This window comes from Podarcis muralis, chromosome 3, assembly GCF_964188315.1.
Source record: "Podarcis muralis chromosome 3, rPodMur119.hap1.1, whole genome shotgun sequence".
NCBI classification, from domain to species: Eukaryota; Metazoa; Chordata; class Lepidosauria; order Squamata; family Lacertidae; genus Podarcis; species Podarcis muralis.
The window spans coordinates 32,804,639-32,823,090 of NC_135657.1; the positions used below are offsets into that span (position 1 = coordinate 32,804,639).

General features: G+C 43.2%; 1 protein-coding gene across 2 annotated transcripts in view; it reads left to right on the forward strand.

The window, feature by feature from the left end:
• Positions 1 to 18,452, forward strand: part of CAPN13 (calpain 13) — an 88,735-nt gene that overhangs the window by 14,887 nt on the left and 55,396 nt on the right. Inside the window, exons 2-4 of one of the 2 annotated variants that reach the window (XM_028724475.2) lie at positions 868 to 1,122; positions 7,940 to 8,015; positions 10,093 to 10,211. In XM_028724475.2, coding sequence (XP_028580308.2) covers positions 868 to 1,122; positions 7,940 to 8,015; positions 10,093 to 10,211 — 450 coding nt within the window. The remainder of the gene's footprint in view (positions 1 to 867; positions 1,123 to 7,939; positions 8,016 to 10,092; positions 10,212 to 18,452) is intronic. The other variant, XM_028724477.2, reaches the window with a different exon arrangement.

Here is an 18,452-nt window from a genome sequence, read left to right on the forward strand (position 1 = left end):
CCTCTTACTGTCTCCGCAGCTGAAATATCTGCAACCATAGAAACCACCAAGCTTTCCTCTCTTCCTCCTTCTGGGCTTACATGCCAGCCATTCCTCCAATGGCACACTACCTGTTTCCCCATCAAGCTCTTCTCCGGTTGGGAAATTATTCTAGTTCAAAGGAGGAGCAGGAGAGCTCCTCTGAGCCATATGGCAGTCCACACTCACACCAAGTGGGACCACACTCTCCTTTGTCTAATTCTTTTCAATGGAAGTTAAGCTTCATGGAAGGAACCTGGAATATACAAAGGCTCCACCGCTTTGTGTTTAATCAGTCCCTTTGGTGTTGACAATCAGAATTACAGAATTGCGGTGTGACTGCAGATGGCAAGAGGTGACCAGTGTGCTTATAAAATGTGAGGAAGGAACTGGAAAGCAAATGTTCTCATAAATCTCAGGCACACTTTTAATAATAGCCTCCTGTATTGAATTTTGGGCCTTGGCTATCTCATAGATCAAAACAATGTTCTGTGAAGTTACTGAAATCAGCAGTGTCAAGAGGGCTTTGTTTGGAAACTTGGGAGATTATCAGTGGAAATAAAGAGGAACAGAGCCATGAGAGATTTTAATATGCCTTGAGACAACAAGAGTGAGGAACAGCTCAGCAGCTCAGTGAGCCTTTGTTAATTCTCTGCTCCGGGAAGGTTTAAATTTTGGGGCACAAATACATTGGTAGCACTTGTGGAATTCCAGACATCTCCACATAACTTTCAAGATAATGAGGTTTCCCTCACTGCCCTGTGGTTTGGGAGTTCCACCTTCTTGTGCTCCAGTCCTCAGACATGGTGGTTAATGATATTCCTCACCATTATCATTTCTTCATTTCAGGAAAGGAATAGGAACCCAGCTCCTGAGATGTACTCGAGGAAACCTGAGCCAGATGTGCCAAAGTCAGAGAGAGCAAGAAATGTGACTTCCACTGTGAAATTTAAGAACCAGGACTTTGTTCAGTTGAGAGACCACTGCCTGAATCATGGTGTTCTTTTTCAAGATGAGACATTCCCCATAAACCTCAGTTCCATCGGACCCTTGCCCTTTCTAAAGAAGCCATATAGACCAGTAATTGAGTGGCGGAGACCAACTGTGAGTAGCTACCAAGTGTTAGCAGACTTTGCAGCTTTCGTAAATTAGAGTGGAATAACCATCTATAGTTTCTGGAGTTCAAAGGCTTTATTCATGCAGGAACTATTTCCAGGATGAGCAGGGATGAAAAGAGAGAAATAGCAGACATCTTGTCTCAACAATAAACAGTAAACAAAATTTTGCTCAGCTTTTAGAGGTGGCATTACCTTAGACAGAGAACTACAAACAAGTGCTGGCTAGCTTGCTACACAAACAGTGCCCTCTGGTAGTTCAAAGTAATGCAGGCCTCAATTATGAACTCAAGAGAAGGAAATATATTTGCCTTTCACCAACACCAAGTTTTACAGCAGACTATCGGCTCCATGTTCCTAGTAAAGTAGTTTAACGCAACATTTAACTGCAAGCTCTGGTGTGATTAGCCCTTGCCAAGCATTCTTTTAAAAAGTGGAGTGCAAAAAGAAGATTGTGTATGTTGTTTCTACTTCCAGCCATGACAAGTTCATTTGTAAGTTAGAACAGTACCTATGTGCATACAACAGTATGCACATTAGAATGTAAGAGCCTACCGGATCAAGCCAGTGGTCAGTCTAGTCCAGGGGTCTGCAACCTTTAAGACAAAAAGAGCCACTTGGACCGAAGAAAAAACAACTGGGAGCCGCAAAACCATTGCGGCATTTAAAACAGTGGGGAGTTTCGGGGCACACAATGCGCCTCCTCCCCTTGCTAGTATCCGCCCCGGAGCCGCGGCAAAGGTGTAAAAGAGCCACATGCGGCTCCGGAACCGCGGGTTGCAGACCCCTGATCTAGTCTATCATCCTGTTCTCACAAAAGCCAGCCAGATGCCTATGGGAAGTCCATAAGCAGGCTCTGAAAGCAACAGTGATCTCTCCTGTGGTTTCCAGTAGATGATATTCAGAAGAACACTGCTTCCAGCAGAAGAAGTAGAACATAGCCATAAGGGTTAATATAGTAGCCTTACCTTCCATGAATTTGTCTAATCCTCTATGTTGGTGGCCATCATAGAGTTCTGATCATGCAGACAGATCTATATTTGTGGACATGAATATGAGGTCATATCATCATACATTGAAAGAATGCTAAAAAGGGGCTTTCATTAATTCTGAATCAGAAAGGGGCATTTCCTCCTCCTCAGGTTGTCCAGTGTTCCTCGGAGGAGAGAATAAGAAGGAGGAGAGGGAAGAGGGAAAGAGAGGAAGACCCCTTGCCACCATGTCTCTGCACTGGTCACAGAAGATGAGGAGGGAAAATAATAAATACAGTGGAACCTTGGGTTATGTAACGTTCTCCTTACGAACACTTCGAGTAATGAGCTCCGCTAACCTGGAAGTAGGTGTTCTGGGTAGCAAACTTTGCCCTGGGATGCAAGTGGAAGTCGTGCGCTGGCAGTGCAGCAGCAGTGGGAGGCCCCATTAGTGAAAGCGTGCCTCAGGTTAAGAACGGTTTCGGGTTAAGAATGGACCTCCGGAACGAATTAAGTTCGTAAACAGAGATACCACTGTACTGCTGAGCTATGGTCCTTCCTCTGTATGCATGTAAAGGCTTTATCCTCAGACAACATTGTGAGGTAGGTTACTATTGAGCTTCATGGATGAGTGGGGAATTGAGCCCTAGCCTCAAGAGTCCTAATCCACTGCTCTAACCACTACACAACAATGCTTAGACATGGAATGCCTTCTCCCTCTTCTTTATCCAAGTTGCTGACATCACTGAAATGTGTACTACTGAGGGCAGGGTGGGGGTAGATGGGGATTTTTTTTATTAAAAAGGGTGTAAGAGTCATTTCCCCTTTGTTTTATAGTGTATCTATGAGTGTGGGGGTATGCTTGTTTTTTGAAGTTTAGTAACAGTCAAGGGACTATGTCACATTTCAAAGGCTATGCATGTAAATCTATACAAATTAGCAATATCTTGAAATTAATTTTAATTGCAAGCCCCAATAAGCAATTTAATGAGCCCACTTTTGTGAGACTAACACTTTTGCCCTATGGCTATATCTTTTCTCAGCTGCCCCCCCCCCAATTTTGCCAGTCATTAATGGTTGGTTTAGCAAACTGACAGTAAAGAAAAATTGCACCTCAATCCAAGATGTCTCTGCTTGTTTTGCATCTTCTGAGTCATGCAGTATCTGGTTATTTAAGTGACAGATAACTCCCCCCCCCCCCCCCGCTGTCACCATTCCAGTTCCAATATAGCAGCTGAGGAGTGAAGCAGGCTTCAATTTTATCTCAGGCATCAACAAGAGAATTGCCAATTACGTTCAGAGTCTGGGATCTTTATAGCTGGTGGTAATGCATAAAGCAGAGAGAACACAGCTTGATTTGCAGATGCCAGGCAGTGCTGACAGCTAGAAACAACTTGTTTTGACTTGTAAAGTGAGCCAATTTGATAACGGGAGTCCCTGAAGGGGAACAGGGTTGGAGCACAAAACTGTCATCTTTGACGCCCTTCTTGAACCTGACATCCATGCCCTTTACCACTTGATGTAAATTACTGAATGCTTTGTTGATGAATTTACTGAAATCCCACTCTTTCTTTTTTAGAATGGCTTTTCTGAGGCTCTCAGAGCAATCCTAGGCAGGTGATGATGAGCAGTTCCACACCTATTTAGCTTTCATGGCACTCCTTGAGCTTCTGGTCAGTCTTCATGGCAGGGGTGTGGAACCTGTGGTCCTCCAGATGTTGTTGGACTACAGCTCCCCTGATCCCACCCTAACCATTGGCCATGCTGACTCTGGATAATGGGAACTGAAATCTGACAACATGTACAGTTCTCCAGGTTAGCCTCTTCTGCAGTATGGTTTGGGAATATAGGGCTAGGAGAGGTAGGGGTTGCCAGCTTTCTACTGGCACTGTTAAATCACAGCTTGATCTGCTGATGTTAGCAGATGATAATAGTGAAATTTATTCCATGGAAAGTTCCGCCTCTATATCTGTAGATTAAATCACAGCTAAAGATTCAGGAGCAGCTTTCATTCTGATCAACCAGAAACTCTGCCTGAAGCTCATCCAGTCCATTTGTCTCCCATTTGTGCCAGAAGAGCTCGCAAGCAAGGCGAACTCAAGCAATCTTTTGGTTATGCCTTTTAGTTAGATTCTCAAATAAAAGGAAGCAAGAGCATAGTTTGTAGGTCTCTATGGATCTGGAGTCTAAGATCTTGCACATAAGCATGCACCATATACATCGGGGGGGGGGGTGAACCTGTGGCTCCCCAGATGTTGTTGGACCTATATCCAACAAGCCAGGGATGATGCAGCAATAAACGAACGGCGACACCTTCCCTGTCCCTGATGCACCATCCTTAACAATGTAGCAGAGACCACCCAGATGTCTAAAAAAAACAAAAGAACAGGAACATGCACCATACCAGACAAAACAAAGAGATTTAACAATCATGCTCCAGTTGGTTCAGTCAAGTTTGCTGTGCTGCATATTGTAGGGAAAGGTTAACAAAATCACAAGAGATTTTCTGACAATCAAACCTAAGGGAGAAGTTTCTTCTTTCTCTGCATTATGCCTTAGGAAAGGAAAACCGGCTCCAGTGCAATGAGTCATGCCCTTTCCTAAAGGTCTTGTGCTACAGATGCGGAACTCATGCAAATGGTAACTAATGTTGCTTCTCCTTGGCACACATCAATTACTGCCGAAATCTACATCTAATTCAATCAGTTGACTAGGCAGTGACACTTCTCTTATTAAGCAGTCACAGGCAGGAAATGCTGTTTCCATTTCATTAAGCTGATTGAATACAAGCAAACAAATGGACTTTTTTTTCCAGTAATACTGAGCGAGGGAGGACCTTAGGGTTCAAATCCACAGCGACCTCCATAAAAACACATCCAGTCTACTTGCCAAAACTGACAAGAGGAAAAGCAGCTTCCTGTGGTGTTGAGAAATAGCAACTTTGGGTGCTAAAGAGCTGTGAATCACGCAGAGTAGTTATTATTAGCCCAGTCTTCAGATTCCTTGCACAATGTTCTCAAGTGTAAGCACTGAGATCCCAGGGTATGGCTTGAAGGCATAGGAGGCCACCACCTTGCTTACAGATTATGCCCAAGGCCTGGATGGGGTGATCCCCTAGGAGGTACGTCACCTTGGATTCCAAGAGGGAAGAAGGCAGCATGGAAATGTACTAACAGTAAAAGAAGAAGGATATTGACAAGCTGGAATGGGTGCAGAGGAGGGTAACCAAGATGACCAAGGTTCTGGAAACCAAGGCTGCCACATGGAAGATGGAGCACGGCTGTTTTCTGCTGCTCTGGAGGGTAGGACCCAAACCAATGGATTCAAGTTACAAGAAAGGAGATTCTGACTAACCATTAGGAAGAACCTCTTCTGATAGTAAGAGGTGTTCAGCAGTGGAAAGAACCTCAGATGGTGGTTGGCAGGTCCTTCATTGGAGGTTTTTAAGCAGAAGTTGGACAGCCGTCTGCCAGGGATTCTTAAGCTGTGATTCTTGTATTGCATGGGGTTGGACAAGATGAGTCTTTGGTTCCCTTCCTACAATTCTATTATTATTATTTTTTAATCTAAAGAACAGAATAGATTTTGCCCAAGTGGGGTTATCTGCCTTGGGCTATTTATGACACTAGTGCATAAATAGAAGAGTTTAGGCTGGTGCATATGGCTGATCTATCTGTGGCAATTTTTCCTCTCTAGGAAGGACCATAGCCCAGCGGTAAGGCATTAAAATATTTTTTTTCCTGAGGGTGAGGGGATGAGGATGAGGTTTGTTTGCTTTTTTAAAAAAGCAGATTAACATTTGCCATGGCTGCTGTACATAAAGAATTTCCTGCCTTAGAGAACAGGGCTGGATAACCCCAGAAGTCTCTTTCAATTCTAATAAACTGAGTTGTTAAGAGGCATGCAAAGCACTCCATTTTCTGATATAGTGAAATGACCTCAAAACAGAACTTGGGCTTTTCTGATTCTCAGTTGCATCCTCCTCCTCCTCCTAAATTGGACTGTACATGTCATTGGAGAATAGAATATGGCCAAAAGCAAGCCAGTCACAAAACACCTGGGCTACAGAATTTCCCTGGAATATGCAGCTCACTGACATCTCTGTAGGGTGTTTGGTCTCAAATCAGTCTTTGCAGACAATCAGACCATGCATGCATCTAAATGTCTTCGAAGCTTTAAAGCCATATTTCAACATCAGCTTGTGTATACAGTATGAAAATGAAAAGAGTGACAAGTTATCAGTCAAACCTGTGAAGGAGACAGCAAAATCAATGTGTGCAAGAAAAATGCATTAAGGAGTTGGTTCCCAAATTTCCTGATGTGTTTTGAACCTTCCTCAGAGAAAATGACACATCTAAATTAAAAGGAAAAAGAACAAGATTCTGATTAAATTCAATCTCCTACAGGTTACATCAGAGGAAGAGAACTTTGTAAAAACAACAACAATACATTCCTCTCTTGGGTTTACTGGCCACAAAGGAACTGCTGCTCTCCAGAGTTTCATTCAAAGTGGGTAGGGAAATTTGGAAGCTGGATTTTAATAAAATTTACTTGCCGCTCATTGGTCTTGACTTCTTGTTATTCTGTGCAGCCCTCTTTCTGGCTGCAATTTGCTATATCTAGCAACAGTAGTTATTCCTTTGTTTTCTAAGCTTGGGATCACTCTCCATGTTACTGTTCATGGCAAAAAATAGAGGCACAAAACGACAGGTGGACTTGCATTTTCACTTTCTCATGTGAATTCTAATATGCAAAAGCAGAATGTGAACTTAGGGTTGGGGGAGGATGAGACTTTGTCTGCATTTTAGTGATGAAACTACCTGACTTGCACTTCTCAGGCCAATGCAAAATTATCCTTTGAAATCCACACTTTTCTGCATTTTATTACACAATTATTCAACTGTGTGTACAAAAATCTGCAAGAAAGTGTGCATAAAATGCGTATAACCAGCGCTATCTTTCTAGAAAAGGAGGTGCTGGAACTCACAATGAACACCTCCCTCATTCTCTTAAAATGGCAATGGAGCCCACCTGAGAGGTGAAGGAACTGAGTTCTAGCGAGTTCTGGATGGAAAAAAAGCACAGTGTATAACATACAAAAAAGCGTCATTACGGAAAGTCATTAGTAAAAACATGTATATTCGCCAAAACTGAAGTGTATATCGTAAAAATCTCCAGTAAAACGCTATCAAATTTTCTTTAATATAATATTCAAGAAAATCTGATGCCGTTATTTTAAAAAATGCAAAATTCTGCAGAAATGTGGAGAACTGAATTTAAAACTGGAAAAATGAGAAACCAAGAGAAACTGAAATGGACAGAGTCATTCACCTCTGTGCTCACTTTCCACAGGAGCAATGGGTGAGCTCTTCCTCAATCTGTGATGGTATATTTTTATAGAAGGGAAGCGCACATGCTCCCCTTTAGCTTATTATGGTGAAAAGTGGAAGCATTTGTCCACATGTATATTGGCTTCAATCCTAAGTTAGCCACCCGGGAACAGATATTTGCATACAGAGTGAAAATGTTTAGTATTTTTCATTTGAGCAAATCAAGTTCAGACCATGCATAGGAGCTGCCACATTCCTACTGAAGGCTGCAGATCTAAATGCACCTACTCAAAACTAAGGCTGCAATTCTAATTCCATTTACATGGGAGCCAGTTCAATTGCATTCAGCTGAAGTTATAGGGGAGCAGACATACAGAAAAACATGAGTACAAGGAAGGAGGTGTCAAGTAAAGTTCATCCAACAGTATAAAGAAATGAACGTAATTAGCAGCTATTCATCAGCATTCTATTAAGTAACAGAAATGTGTGTTATTCTCTTTTAAAGGAGATCCTCTCATACCAGAGCCCTCTTTTGATTGTGGATTCTGTGAGCAGATTTGATATTCTTCAAGGGCCTATAGGTAAGATCCAAATTCTATGTTGGCACTTGGGAGTTTGCAGGCCTGCAAACCAAGAGTGCACCTGTTACTATAGCCTAACAACATCTACTTATTTTATTGCAATGCTATAGAAAGCATTGTTTTCTGCATTAATTGTTTAAGGGGCTATTTGTGTCTTGAGATAGCCTGTTTCTACCTTATCTGTGGGGAAAACCATTTCTCTTATTTTTTTTTCATGAAAATGAGACATTCTCCAACAGTTCATTGCGGGGTGGAGCTCACTATAAGCAGTGGCCGAAGCATAAGCTGTTTGTTGTCTGTGAGGCTGTTTTGTTTGTTTTGCATCCTGCGCATGATGCAGACCTTATATAGCTGTGGGGCATTGTGGGAGAAAAATGGCAGCCAACACCACCACCAAAACAATGGTAGAGACTATTCGGAGAAAATACTGTAAAGTGACCTTTTTCCAGGGACAGGGATGAGAAAAAGAAAAATATCTGAAATGGTCTCAGAGAAATAAAAAGCCTGCTGAGAAATTTCAGCTCAGCTCTAATTATAACAGGCTTGTGAAGAGCAGAGGTTGAGAGGAGAGAAGTAAGTTGGGATGAGGGAACAGATAAAGTTAATGCAGTTGCCTTAAGAGAAAACAGGTGAGCCAGTGCCCTGCAAAGTGATGCTGACTGAGTCAGTGCAGAGACCGAAAGTAAGGGGTCATTTGGTCACTGTGATGGAAGAGAAAATTATTGCAACAGATGGAGGAGAGAAACTAGTGAGCAGAAAATGGAGAAAGTCTACATGAGAGATGACCTGGATATGCAAAAGGTTTTTAGCAGCCAATTCTGAAAAGAAAAGGCAAATTTTGTAGAGGCTGCAAATGAAGGAGTGAGTGGAATGATTTAACAGCAGCCTGGATGTGGGAAGAAAATGAAAAAGAGTAGCCAAAGATGGCCCCACAGTTGTGCTCGGTGAAGGTAGGGGAGATAATAGGATTTTTCAACAGTGACAGAAAAGTGTGGCAGAGAGGGAAGGTCCGGATAAGAAGACAGAGAGTTCAGTTTGACACATTGCTGAGATGCTCAGGCGGAAATGTCAGTGAGGGAGCTAGTGATTAAAAAAGATTGTCCAGAAGGGAATGAAAAATAAACCTGTGAATCATCAGGTGGTGATCTGCAGCCTGTCTGTGCTGGTTCCCTTACTTTACATGTATGGGAGAGTGATGTCTGGCCCTTTTGTGCATAGGAAGAGGTGGGGATGTGCTTCTTTCCCCTTCACTATATGTTTAATCAGTTTTAAATCCTATTTAAACATGCAGGCTGCAGGCTGCAAACCTGGGTGGTTTGAAATCAAGCCACACAGGGAAAGACACAGGCAGGGGCGTAGGAAGGGGTGGTGGTGCAGGGGGTGCGGTCCACCCCAGGTGTCATCCTTGAGGGGGTGACCAAATGGCACACAACAGGGGATGGCATTTACCATGGGGCCTGTCCTACAGTGCGCATGAGCCACGCGTCTCTCCTGAGAGTGATGTGGTGACTCGGGGCCCTGCGCTGCCCGAAATGGCAGTATGCGGCTTGCATCCACCAGACGGACTCCACAGGCAGCTGGGTGTGGCACCCCCCCTGGGCGGATCGCCACGCTGCCCCCATGCATGGATCGCCCCACCCCCATGGGCGGCTTGCCCCACTCCCACCACTCCCAGTGCCGGACCGGTTAGCTATGCCCCTGGACACAGGAGTTTTTAGGCACTGCCAATTGGTTGATCAAACCCTTCTTTTTGGCAAGGAACCATGTCCTTACCTGCTCCATGGTGGACTTCATCTATGACAACAGGCATAGGGCAGGAGGACATGGCTTGGGGAAAACAGCCTCATGGGCTAAATTAGGATACCTTCTGGGCCTAATTAGACCTGAATAGAACTCCTGTGAATAACATTTGAGGGAAATGTTTCTCCTTTAACAAATATAGACAACCATTGCAAGTTGTACAATTTATGTTCTGAACCAAGTAATTATGAACTTTGGAAAAATCAATGCCTGCTAGGAGAGGGTGTAGTAGATTGATTGTGGAATTAATTACAACCTCCGTCTTGTCTTTTCCAAGGTGATTGTTGGGTTCTAGCAGCTCTTGGTTCTTTGACCTTACAACCACGCTTCCTGGAAAACGTGATTCCAAGAGATCAAGGATTCCAACACAATTATGCAGGGATTTTTCATTTTCGGGTATGTAAAAGAGTATGTTGGCGTTGTGTCATTTTGTATTATGTTTTCAGATGAAACTCCAGAACCTAGAGCTGCTTGTGGTTAAAAGTAGTGTTTTATTTCATGCTTGCCACAGTCAGTAATCAACATGTAGGTTTAAGAGCAAAAACATGGCATATAGAGAGAATACAGAAGATCTTAATTAAATTATGTAAAAGTTAAATGTACATAAAATAATTAATTAAAAGATCCCTCCAGGGAAATGAAACTGCTAACAATTTTAAGTCATTTGGCCCTCTTTACAGTCAACACAACTATGGACTAGATCTAGTTACTGTAAATAATAGTGTCACCCTGGATAGGGCAGAATTATTGACGTTTGATTCATCTGGATAACCTACCCTAACTATTGTATACATTTTGCCTTAATATATGGCTTTGCCATATACTGAAAAAATGTTTTTGTTTTCTTTACCACTCCCGCTCTCCATCAATTAATGAGGAAAAAGTTGTAGTAGAAAATTATCAGAGAAAGAGCAACAACAATGAAGTTCTGATAGGCTTGCTGCAGAATTTTAACTGAGCCTTCCCCACTTTCAAGATGGCTGAGCATTTTAGTGAATGCCCTTTTCTTTCATTCAACAAGACCTCTCCAGTGGTCAGCATTCAACAGCCTTCCCAGATGAACTGCGTGTAATCTTCTGGTGGGCTTTCCAGTAAGCACAGGAAAACAGGGAGTCTGCCTGCCTTGTGCCTGACAGCTATTTGCTATTCCTGCATTTCTTTAATGTGAAATCTTGTTACTTTTATTACAATCAGTGTGGAAAGGTGTTCTTTTAGGTGCAAAAGGAGTTCCTTCAAAAACAAAATCAGTGAGTGCGGCAATCTCAGGCAGTTGGTATCTGGCACCCTGTGCTAGGTAAAGCAAGACATCATGATGTAATGGTGGTCTTTTCAGATCAGGAAGACTGAGCAGCCAGGGAGGCTGCAGAGCAGTTGAGAAATGTCTGATGCAGCTGTGGGAACCTTTAGCTCTCCAGATGCTGCTGAACTACAGCTCCCATCAGCCACAGTCAGCATGACCAATAGCCAGGAATGGTGTGAATTGTAATTCAACATCCTTTGGAGGGCCAAAGTTCCTCACACCTGGTTTAATATAAATTAAAAGGCACACACATACACCATCTTTGACTACCTCACAATAAGGTGCATTCCACCTTGAACTCACCAAAATAATTATTAAATTCTAAAACACCCTGTGAATGAGGCAGAACCACAACAACTTTTTTATTTGTACCCTGCCCATCTGACTGGGTTGCCCCAGCCACTCTGGGCAGCTTCCAACATATAGTAAGTAGCTTCTCTTGGGAGGAAATAAAAACTTTTGAGAAACCAGAAGTTTCAGCACAACACGACTTTGAATTACTCTCTCCAATAAAGGTTTAAAATAGACTCTGGAATTACTTCATGAAAAGCTTGTACGCATTATTTAAGAGCATTCCAGTCTTCTTATTAAGAAGTAGAATTTATTATGGTATTTGAAAATATTTCCCACTACCCTCTTATCAGGAACTCGGTACACCTGCATCTACTTTTCTTCTGACAAGAAGATCAAACTAAACCAAACAAAGACCAACCCAAACACTCCTACCCCTGAATCAAACATCTTTGTCCATAATGTTCTTAAATTATCTCTTCAAAGTTGCTGCTAGCGCAGCACAGCTTGATAATTAGTTTTTATGCAACTTGGTAAAGAATGCACCATTTCCTCCCACAAAGAGATAAAAAAGCCTATTTTCTATTTCAGTCATAGTGCCTGCCATTTCTATATTACTTCAAAGGACTTTGAGAAATTGGAAAGCACTGATTTAACATCCCCATCCACAGAGATTAGTCATAAAGCACCTGATGTATTTTCATGCGTATGTTCGGCGGGTGGCGGTGAGGTCCAGATGGGGTTGCATTGCTCACCTGGCTTCCCAACCCTAAGTGTAGATGCAAGTTACTGAGAGGGAAAGAGGTAAGGTGCAGGGAACTCAACGTGGGGGAGACATGGCAGCAAAGTCAACGAAACGCCCCTGCTGTGCCAGCCCTCACCTGGGGATGGGCAGGGGGAGAGATCTGGCCCACCAGACCAAAGAACTCCCCCACCCCTGCCTTAGAGGCAAAGCCATTGCTTAGCTTGGTTTCATTGTTCTTGCTTTTGGTTCATTATGCCCGGCCAGGAGCTGAAAGAAGCCTAGCCTATCAAATTCTCAACCCCTCTTCCTCTAGGGTTTTGTGGAATTGTAGCAATTTTATTGGTTCACCCTTTTTTCTAGATCACATGGTGTGCTTTTGAAAAAACAACAAAGAATGGTAGTGACAAGCTTTGCAATTAACAAATTAAACAAAATTGTGTAGCTCAAGGGATCCTAACAGCTACACAGCAGGGTACACAAAACAGGAGAGCTTGAATTAATCACCAAATAAAAGGGGGATTTCTACTTTATTGTGAACTTTACTCTTGATCCTTGGAAATCTTCCAATATCCAGATAAAATGGCTGCAATCTCTTGAAAGACGCCTTCTTGTTTGCACTTTAGCCCCACTGCTTTCTGTGGTGTTTGAACAAAGGTGCATTGCAGTTTCAACCTTAAACCTTCATAGTCAATAGGCCAGCCGCCTCGTGCTACTAGCTGTTTGGCATGAGCTTTTGACTGACGAAAGGGGGGGGGGGGAAAGCCCTCCAGCATCAAAGGGCTTGGAAAGATGGTACTCCAAGTGTCTCCATGCATTTGTTCTCTGCCAATCAGCAACAATGATTAAAGGTAGAACAAATTGGATTGTTTTTCCTGGCTTGAAGCTGTGCTTTCACTTTGATGGTTCAGATAAATGCAAGTTGCATCCAAAACCTTTCTCGCTCTTGTTATGCAAAATTTAAACTTGGCTACCTTGATCACCGTTTCAAGCTAAAAAATAATTTGGGAGGTATAGAAGGTTGGAGAGACATCAAATGCTGCCTTTTGTTTCAAACTTCAGCCACGCTTTTTTGGTAGATGATTCTGGAGCATATTAAATCAAAAGAGCATACAGGCAAGAATAGAATTCTTACTATTCAATAGGGTTCCCCACTCTGCATTTAAATCAGATACCCTAGGTTGGTGATGGCAGTATGTCAGGCTTGGGCAGTGGGCACCCCTTAGATCAGGGGCCCTTGGGCAGTGGCACCAGCCATAACTATATTCTTGCAAGCCACCTCAATCACCAGTGGTGTGAGATTCCAGGAGTTCCAGGCATGTGCCCAGAATCCGGCTTCCTTTGAATGAGGAACACAACCGAGACTGTGGTGCCTTTATGATATATGGTTTATTTACACGTATATACAACCTCAGCCTAAGATGGAGGGGCTCACAGCATAAATGCCCCCAAAAGTTCTTGCTTCTCCCATAGTCACAGTCTTGAATTCAAATGGAAATCAAGCATAGCTCTCTCTCTCAGTTCCTGCCTGCAGCCTCTAGCCTAGCTCTCTCTCACACACACTGGCTATTGTATTTCTCACTACCCACCAAGTGAGGGAGGGAGCCTGCCCATTTGGCCTCTGGCATGGAGCAACTTCCTTTGTTATACTAAAGACCATACTTAGGTGGCAACTATTGCCCTTAACTCACCGAGAAGCTTGCCTGGGTGGTTCAACAATAGAATCTCCATTAGATTGTAACCCTTGCTGGCTCCAGGACCCCAGGAATTCAAAGGGAGCTTCCTTCTGCTGAGTCCAATCTTTGAAGTATCTAGCTTGATGTTTTTCAAATTGTCTAGAAGCTCTCCATGGTTTCAGATGGGTCTTATCCAGATCTCTGGGACACAGGTGGCGCTGTGGTCTAAACCACTGAGGTTTTTGGGCTTGCTGATCAGAAGGTCAGCGGTTCAAATTCCCGTGGTGGAGTGAGCTCCTGTTGCTCTGTTCCAGCTCCTGCCAACCTAGCAGTTTAAAGCACACCAGTGCAAGCAGATAAACGGCATTTCTAGGTGCTCTGGCTTCCATCGTGCTGTTCCATTGTGCCAGAGGTGGTTTAGTCATGCTGGCCACATCACCCGGAAAGCTGTCTGCGGACCAACACCTGCTCCCTCGACCTGAAAGTGAGATGAGTGTCACAACCCTATAGTTGCCTTTGACTGGACCTAACCATCCAGGGGTCCTTTACCTTTACCTATCCAGATCTACCTGGACACTGAACCCGGGACCGTTTACCTTCATGTACTACCTACATGTATTACCTACATGTACTACCTACTACCTTTATAGCGGGAAGGTAAACGGCGTTTCTGTGTGCTGCGCTGGTGCTGGCTCGCCAGAGCAGCTTCATCACGCTGGCCACGTGACCCGGAAGTGTCTCCGGACAGCGCTGGCCCCCGGCCTCTTAAGTGAGATGGGCGCACAACCCTAGAGTCGGACACGACTGGCCCGTACGGGCAGGGGTACCTTTACCTTTACCTTACTACCTACATGTACAACCACTGAGCTATGGCCACTTTCTCCAAAATTACATTTTAAAAGGGAGCAGAGGAAAAGGGAAAAGAAGATAATGCTACAAAACACTGAGTATAAGGAGTGGAAATTATTACTCAGCATCAACATTAATCACAGATGTGGATTCAAAACCAAAGCAACTCCAATGATCTACCCTGGCAAGCTTACAATCCCGTTTTTGTTTGTACTTCGGAAACAGCCCGGTACTAGAGCCATGATTTTAGGATGGCTTGGATATTGTGGCAAATATTCACAAAACTGCATTTTATTCAGATGATATCTGCTTAGGAACATGCTGTTAAGCAAAGAAGGAATGAAGCATCTGACAGGATTGTCCCAGTATTCCTCATTTCCCTTTCATGTTGAAACATGGCCATGTTCTGTTCATCCTTGTTCCTTTCCTAGGGCCCAGCCTTGGAAGTTATAGCCACAACTGTGACAAATTTATCCCAGACACATCAATTTATATCTTGATACTGCAACTATGGAGATTTTGTCCCATGCTGTTAGCAAAGGCATGACACACTACATTAACCTGCTAATGATTGCAAAAATGGATCTTTTGGTTTGTCCCCAGCGAACTCTATCTTTGCTTTCTTTCTTGAAACACTTCAGCAAATTCATTCACATGAATTTGCTAGAAGAGCACCTGTACTATCCAGCTGCTTAAGTGGCCAGCAGACTCCTTTCCAACCGTTCAACAGACAGAGGATAGCTTACTACGGCAATCTTATTTTACAGTAGATATCAGTATTTGATGGGCTTTTGTTCTCTTTTTTCTTATTAAAAAAACCTGAACAGGAATATTGTTTAACACCCCCCCCCAATAATTTCAAAAAAGCAAAGGAAATCGGAAAGCAAATTATATGTAATCAGTAGTTAATTGCAATGGAAGATCAACAGAGAACTGGGTGACAATTGACCTTATTGTGTGAAAATAGTTTGTCTCCAGCCTTCTCTGAGAACTTGTGTATTATTTGAACATCACAGCTAAGTAAATTAGATCTTTGGGTTCAGATGCACAACATCCCTATGATGTCAGGTACTGTTCTCAGGAGGAGTGCACTGAAGATGAATGGTAGGAGCCCTCCCTCCCCCTGACCCTGAATCATCCCAGGAGCAGGAGGACAGTATAGATTTAGAACAGTGGTTTGTAGAGGGGCATAGTTCAGAAGGCAGAAGTTAGGAAATACTGAGTGGGGAACAGCTAGCAGAAGAAACACTGGAAGAGAAAGAGTTAACAGATTCACAGTCTCTGGACAGCATTCCCCTCCCCCCACCCCCAAAGAGCTCAGAAAGTGTTAGAACAGAAAGTGCAGAGGGTACAAGCTCAGGATACAAGACGTAGGAGTGACATAGATTAATAGGGATGGAGGGTTGTGTAGGCCTTAATTGGGAGCACCGCCATCCTAGGGAGCCACTTTCTTTTGTCTCTCGCTGTGTTTATTAAAGAAACTAACTGGTAAGACTTTCATTTGATCTGCTTATTTACTGACATGACATGGGGGAGGAAGCTGATTTCCCGAAGCCTGACATACGAGGTGGCTTAGACTAAGAGAGGCTGCTTCCCCTTTCTCCCACAGCCTGTAGGAATTACTCCTGTTATGAGACAATTGAGGGAAAGTGGAACCTGATGGAAGAGGTCTTGCAGCAGAGCAGATGGGGCAACCTTACTCCTTTCTGTCTCTAAGGAAGCATGGTTTTGCAGAACCAGTAAAAAAGGGGATACTTCCATTTTGTTTTCTTTCTATTAGTGTTTTATTCTTCCAAACAGATGTCATAATTTTGAATCTATTTGAGTAAAGAGATCTGGCAATTTCAAATACCTTGCCTCCTACCACCTAGTTGGCAGAGGGACAGTCCCTTTCAGCTCATTTTTCCTTTTAATTTTCATTGCTTCTTACAAATCAATGAAATGCTCCACAAAAATAGTAATTTTAATTGCAATTAGAAGAGCTTATTGACAGGTGGGGAAAAAACCCAGTTTAAAGAATGAAAATGGTATGGCACTTAATGTCCTTTAATGCTTAAAGGACATTAAGTGAACACCAAATTTACCTAGTGGCAGAAACTCACAAAACTCTTCTTGTCATCTAAGAATGCCAAGCTTTGTGATTGGATTCAAGTGAAATATAAACTCTATGTGGAATATTAAAAAGGTGCTAAATAGCAAATATTTCAGACTGAGGACTCTGTTACTTAGAGCTTACCCAATAGGGTTGGAAAAAGATGTTCCAGACACTTCAGGCTGAAATGAACAATTAAAAACTCTTAAAATTAAAAACTGTGAAGGCTCTTAAAATTAAAAACTGTGAAGGCTCCTTTATAACAGATGATGCCCATAAATGGACCATGCTAAAACTAAGCTGGGGTGGTGAACAGTTCTTGACATAAGGGCTGAATTTACACTTGGGCAACCCTCCAAGGCTGTGTGTGAGCAACTGAAGTGGCTATGACACATGCACACACACGCATGGCACAGCCACCCTGCCCTCATTTGATCCAAGCAGATCTACTCAGGAATAGGTAACTATCACCCATTCATCAAACAATCAATTTCATGACCAGTGAGGGCAGTTCACATCCCCACCAGTGCGGAGAACTGCTCTTCTTTTTTCTTTTCTTCTTTCCACCACTGCCAAAATTGGTGGGATTTTGAGGGCTCTGTCATGACATAGCATCATTCCCAGGGGTATTCTTTTGGTCGGGGGAGATGTCTAACCCCATTGGCTAAATGTACCTGCCCTCCCTTCCTCCAGAGCCAGCTGCAAAGTCTACACACACACACACACGCTTGAGAAGAAACAGTGGGGTTCTTAAGGATTGGTATGTTAAGGATTGTGAGTTTTATGGGTCACTTATCTGGTCAGTCATGTGAGACTCAAGGTCATATACTCAGCGGTGGGTAATATATCTCCTGCCTCTGAGCTCAGTTTATCAGTCAGTTTTTTTCTTTCTGTTTTCCTGTTCTTTGCTTCTGTAACCAGACATGCTCTTAGGAGCTGAAGTTTTTGAACCTTCCTGGGGATCCAGTAAGACCTGTATACTTTTAAACCTCAGTAAACTGTTACTGAAGAAAGAAAGAAAAAGAAAAAAAAATAACATCACAATTTGTCAACTGCTTCTCTGTCCATAGGAGGCTGAGAAACAGACTTTCTGAGCTGGTTGTGGTTCGTGTGGAGGCTGAACTGGATCCAAAGAGGCAGCTATAACACACCATTTGAGGCAAATGGCACATGGGGCATAAAGGGCCCCATGGAAGAAGGTTGCAATTCAGTGGCAGAACGGATGCTTTGCATAGCAAATATCCCATGTTCAAGTCCTGCAATCTTCAGGCAGGGCTGAGAAAGAGCCCTGTCTGAAGAAGAGTGCGACTGTGAAAAGTCATTGCCAAGAGATGGAGAACCTGTGACTCTCCAGATGTTGGCCATGCTGACTGTGTTTGATGGGTGCTCAATAACATCTCAAGCACCAAATGTTTCCCATCCATAGACCAGGAGTAGCCAACAATGTGGCCTCCAAATATGGATTACAACTCCCGAGCCACCATTGCCAATGGTAGGTGAAGTGTAGGTGGGTTCCCACAAGGCAAGACACAGTGATAACAGCAAGAACCTTTACTGAACTAAGAGAACTGGACAGCAGGGGCAAAACAACTGCTTATATACATTTCGGAAGGCCTGGGCCACTCCCACTCCCAATGTGATTGGCTGTCTAAACTTCCAAGCTGTGAATCATGACTCAAGAGTTTAA